The 6,119-nt window shown below is 40.4% G+C and overlaps 1 protein-coding gene across 1 annotated transcript in view; it reads right to left on the bottom strand.

Moving 5' to 3' along the window:
- Positions 1-3,491: 3,491 nt before the first annotated feature.
- The window catches only part of SARC_00238 (hypothetical protein), a gene marked incomplete at both ends in the record, with an annotated part of 7,987 nt that continues 5,359 nt past the window's right edge, over positions 3,492-6,119 (bottom strand). Inside the window, 5 exons of the mRNA XM_014306094.1 lie at positions 3,492-3,529; positions 3,943-4,064; positions 4,654-4,752; positions 5,182-5,360; positions 5,694-5,849. Of these exons, the coding sequence (XP_014161569.1) occupies positions 3,492-3,529; positions 3,943-4,064; positions 4,654-4,752; positions 5,182-5,360; positions 5,694-5,849 (594 nt within the window). The remainder of the gene's footprint in view (positions 3,530-3,942; positions 4,065-4,653; positions 4,753-5,181; positions 5,361-5,693; positions 5,850-6,119) is intronic.

Consider the following 6,119-nt stretch of genomic DNA (forward strand, 5'->3'; position numbering starts at 1 on the left):
GTGTTACAACACGTGCGCACAGATCTCCATCCACCTCATATTCTGTAGAGCTATTAAATTGTGTGGTATACATTCCATTGTCACTGAATTATTTTACCTTTTGTAGACCTACATCCAGTTCACTCCTGTCCTAGTCTTCTCGAATTTTTTTCGCAACTGCATCAAAACAAAGAAGACGATATTCATCCACAATAGTCCAAGCTGGTGCTTCTGGTTCGGACCGAGTTCTCATTATCACAGATTTTTGAGATGCCTTTGCCTCTCTATCTTGCTCTTTCTTCCTACAGGCTGAAAATTTTGTATGTTGGGGTTATCTTTCACCCACGACACTACAGAAAAATAAATAATATTATCCCTACAGAAATCACATCGTCACGTTTTTTCAGCCTCCGCACTTGCTGAAGGAATACCCATGATGCCAAGATTCCAATTCAATGGGGTAGAACCTGGCATTGTTTCGATGTGTTTCCAGCTTTCAGGTACTACCGTCCAATCTGTTTCATCTTCATCGTCATCATCTAACATTAAATTTAATGCCATGCTTGTTGTTTTATTTTGTGCATCCTGTAGACGAAAAAGACTGGTGCTATCTATTGATTCACTAACGCTGTCTGGTAGTGAAAACCCTTGTGATTCAGCTACCGATAGGGTTTCGTAAAGACAACGTCTCTTCGTCTATCGATGACTACATTTCGTGATCTAGAGACGATTGTACTGCTTGATTATGGCCTACGGGCATCGAATCCGACAGGTCATCACTACCAAGCTTTGTTTCCGGAATAAGAAAACTTTCGCTATACACGTCACCCATAGTCAAACGGAAGGTCACCAAATATGTAGCAGTAGGTGTTATAATTATATACGTAAATGTTGTTTGGATATACAGGTGCTGGGTCGGGTGTAAAAATATGACTATACTTTGAGCATTATCTCCTCCAATCATATCCTTGTTCACATTATTACATTTTTCATTTCATTTTTCACTGCCGTCCTACTTCGCAAGTTGAAAAAAGAAGTTAATGAAATTTCATTTTATTTCCAAAAATTTCACTGCGTAAAAATGTCATTTTTTTGTGAAATTTCAGTGAAATTTCACTAAATTCGGCGGCAGGACTGACCCTTAGAATCCGCCCTAATTTGCTCTCTAGCTAAACTGGAATCCATTCAAAGTCGTGTTTTAAAAGTATTCCCATTTTTTCATTTATGCCGATTTTGTAACACTCATAACTCTGTTGATATTGATTTTTTTTCCATGGTTATCCGAAGTTAACGAGAGGAAGCCGTAGCCGTTGTAAAAATCGAGATTGGACAATTATTTCGAGGCCCATTATAGTTTGAATATCGGGCCCCGGGAGGCGCAGGTTCTTGCCCCTCTGCACCATACCACTAATATTTCTGATGACTCTAATATCAGACATATTCCAATCCTAATTCCAAAACTCAATATTTGATTATTCTGGGTTTGGGATTTGGATTGGCTTTTTGATAATCTGGTCCCTAAATGCTACAATTCTTCTACGCTGCCAACGCCCATTGTATGACAGCTCTTGCCTCTCGTCAAATAAGTGATTGCGAGACGTGGTGCTATGCTGCCTCCCACTTCTCTATTGTAGCGCAGTGAAGCCGCCAAGTGTAGCAAAACTAGTGGTATTTGACAATGTAATACGCAATGTTGTCAGAAGTTCCGAAGTCGAGTACAATTTTACAATAGTACTTCGTTGTTTAATATGCATAATATTGAAGAAGAACTGTAGACCATTTCTATGAACAGTGATCAAATTGGAATATTGCATTTCTTTTTCTCTCAAGAAGGAACGTAGTGTTATCGTGTAAACAATAGTTTAGCGCACAAATTTTATTTTGTATAAGATGAGAACACTGAAAGGATAAGAGAAATAACCGAGCGTGGTGATTCAGCATTGTTCAGTTATGCAGACATAAAAAGCACCCGCAGCACAGCAACGTCAAAGCTACAACCATAACAAGCTTGCGTTTGATCCGAAGACGTTACTCGGAAATCAGTGCAATTTGTTCGAGGTACTAAATTGTAATATTGGCTACTTATTTTAGGCAATCATAGAAGCCAACATTCACAATAAAAACATTAAATAAAAATGCCCAGGCGGTTCGGTCATTAGAACATTTGTGTATTATTCTACAAGTTGCAGGATAGAAGCCCAACCGCAACAAGCAAGAGTCAACGTCGTTCGGACCTAAGTTCTAGCCACTGGATTTGCAAAACCTCACCCCTTCCTAGCTAGATGGGAGCAAGAACGTACGAATTAATTGGGTTCGCCAGAAGAAGAAGAAAAAAAAGTCCAATCGAGTAAGTCATTGACGGCTCACGAAAACTCGTCACTAGGTCCGGGTCGCTAGAATCTACCTCACTTATCTCTATCACCATTTGACACCTCCAGACCCTGGCAGATTATTCTATAAAATAATGCAGCATTTTATCCCCGTTAGCGAGTCTCATGGCGGACAATACTACGAAAAAATGTAGTCCAAAAATACGAATGAGTCACATACTTGCATGCTGCTGTCTATTTCATACTCTGAGGTAACATCAGGGAAGGCAGGTAGTTAGCGGTATGCTTTTCGATATTCACCGGACGAAGCACACGTGAGATGTGCATTTATCTATTGAATTTAATAGAACGATGGTAAGACAAAATGGAACGGCAACAAGAACACGTATGCGCAAAAAACAGTCACAGCAGATACGAAATGAGAAGTCGTTCAATGAATTTGAAGGAAAACGTGAGAAAAACTATAATTTTTTAAATATATCCAGCGCTACAAAGATTCATTAGTCACATTAACCGATTTTAAACCAACAATTTCCGTTCTACTCCTACCACACTTCGCCTCTACGTGAGCAGTACTTGACATAATTTAAACGAAATTAGTGGCCAATATATTCTAAGCATTCGTGATGAAAAGAGTGTGCGATAATTTTATTGAGCGAGTGTTATACACATCAAGAGAACACGGACTCGAGATAGAGCTATTCTCACATTCCAATAGACAGCTGGAGTGGAGCATGTTCTACACTTACGTAGTCACGAATTCACTCCGCATCCGAATTTAACTTCCCACGCTACTCGCGAGATTCCTACTTGACTAATACATGTTCATTAATGAATGAAATTTTATACATGCACCATAACGACTGCCCCTGTAGGTAAGTGGTAAACTTTAAATGTTTGATCGCACCTGTCAAGTCCCGAAGCACCACATTGCAAGGAAAGATCAGAACGATCCAATCATATCTTCATTTGGTACCAACTTAGTTTGTATGACTGTTCTTTTGTGGTGTAGCTATTTGTAGAGATGCACTGCGATTTTTTCTTGTATTCCTTCGTTTAGTGAAGTTTTCTGAGACATCTTATCCTTCAGAATCAAGACTCCGCGCGGACCATCAGAAGTCTTAATCTCTTGTTGTTTTCGGCCACGTAAACCACAATTTATATCTAGAGCCGAGGCTGATATTAGTATCCGGTGGATACGATAGGATTCTTCTTATCTTCTGTAGACGGAAATCAAATGTGAATTAATCGTGAACAGGTGCGTGTTACAGTCAAGGTTCTCAGAGCGTGGCCACACATCTAATAACGGCAGGTGTAGACAAGAATACAACTCCGCAGGAAAGGTCATTCAAAAATCAAGTATGTGTTTAACAGTAACAGCGTGTTTGCACAGGTAGAGCACACATGCACCACGAACTTGCCTCACACCGCTGGATAGACGCACAATGCGTCTCCGTAAAATTATTGTGCAGACTTTTGAATATAACCAATATAACAACCTTAATATCGTGGTGTTGCATGAACTAGCAAGTAATATGTTGCGATCTTGCTGTCAATTCTGAACCACTACAAGTGACAAGAAAATGAGTCATAAAAACTTTTAAGAATGATCTGAACATTGAGAACATTATACCTTTCCGACTGCCGTCTGTGAATCTGGACATGGTGGATACTTGCGTATACCTACTCGTCAAACTCGGCCTCCTTCGTCGTCGTGCATGACTATCCGTAACCTCATCATCAATAGCTATAGTCCTGATATAGTAAAAACAGAAGAGGTTCTCTTTCAGGAATTTGAGTTTTGCAAAAGTTCTACAGATCAAACCACACAGAGCAGCGGATAGAACGGACTCGGATTTATCAGTGATAGCAATGAAAGGTCACTGTGCTCGGTACTAGGAACTCCCAAACTAGACAGCACATCTCTACTATATTAAGCACACAAATGTAGTCTCTAGTCAGGATCATAGCTCTATATCACACTTCGATGAATATGGATGTATAAATATTAGACCTATCACGTCACGTCGGTAAACAAAGAACCGCAAACGCATTCCTGATAATGGGGCGTTCACATCTGCAATTTCGAGTGGTATACAGATTGGACTGCAAAGCACGACACACAGAAATCCTGACAAGTAGCACCAGAGAGCTACCGGTAGTCTCAGGCACCCCATACCACCGCTATAAACAACAGATCATATTTCTACAGGGATCAATAAACCTTTTAAATCTAGTGATGTTCATCAATTTAGTTCAAAGAGTACGTAGACACAACCAGAGGACAGCATATCGAACAAGTACAGACATGGCAGTGCATATATACAACAAGGGAGCAACATACACTTCAGCGCCATCACTGATGGTAAGCTCGGGAACTACAGGCTTCCGACCCAGTACTATGTGAAACTCTCGACTCGGACAATTACAATCGCGGCGGAACCTGTGTATTCAAGGACGAGGGTGAAAGGAAAGGTCTATCGTCGATTGATGTCCTTACAGTTACCGCGTTTCACTATACACAGCAACTAGCTAGCTATGTTTAACGCGACGTATTGATCAAACAGTTGATTTTTCATGAACGTTTTAATATTTCCTAAACTTTCGCTGCCAAGCATACTCGAGGCGATTTTGGGCCTATAATACTCTTCGTTGGAGTATAGGCTTCTAGCACGACAGATATATGGAGATTCAAAAACCAGAATTACGCCCGATACCACAAATTCATACGAGAAGCTGTTTGCATACAGAAATCAGACAGTACGCGTTTGCTCATTGGGGTTTCTCGTGTGCATGCACTACCCGATCATATTATAAACCGAGTACAACACACCGCCAATTGCAGCATCAAGAATTACACACAATGACTTACGCTGCACTGACAGACTTAAATTGATGATGAATTTCCAAATCGAGCCCGGGGTTGAGCACGCTATACGTGGTTAACATTTCTTCCACTTCCTTGACTAATCTTTCCTCAGCCGCTCCTCGTACATCTGTTCGGTCCGCTTTATACAGCGCTCTGTGATAGTCCGATTCGTACACTGACCCCTGTTTGTTGTATAAAAATGGATAGCACTCATATAAGTATGACGGCCAGCCGTAGAACAATCTACACGAGTTGGAAGCGACTTCACTGCAAAACTAGTAATCTCAGACCAGAGTGCCACGAAATTGCGAATGCGATATTACACTGAAATCAGATTATCTATAACCTAACGTGTTCTAGAGCACTCGCAAATAGCAAAAAAAAGAAAAAAAGAAGAACCCCCCAATTGAATTTGCTATATATCAACGTAGAAAAATGCTACATGATCATCACACCACAGATATGTAAACAACACCACTCACTGAGTCTGAATGATCAAACACATCAGGCCGTACCTCATTCTTGTTTTTACCAAATCTTTTCGTTTTGGAGCTCTCTTTAGGTATATCCGTGTCAACTGCAAGCTGATTGAGCCCTTCCTCCGCCACAATGGCGGTGGAGATACTGTCGACGTTTCGAATTAACGACAAGAACATTTCCTCGTCTATGAGCTGAGAAGAGAGCAGGGAACAAAGTAGTGGACTATGAAGGCATATTCAATACTCAGCGAAATAGATATATCTGATCAGCAAGCAGCGATCGCACACTTATGTACAATTGCGCGTGTTGCACGATACCCCTAGCAGCGCTTACTAAATCAGATAGACACAATATCAGGCTAGGCTGGCTGGAAATACGATCAACTTTACCATGCACTGATTTCGACCTGTGATACATATATACATATATATATATATATATATATATATATATATATACTA

Source organism: Sphaeroforma arctica (genome assembly GCF_001186125.1).
Source record: "Sphaeroforma arctica JP610 unplaced genomic scaffold supercont1.6, whole genome shotgun sequence".
NCBI classification, from domain to species: domain Eukaryota; class Ichthyosporea; order Ichthyophonida; genus Sphaeroforma; species Sphaeroforma arctica.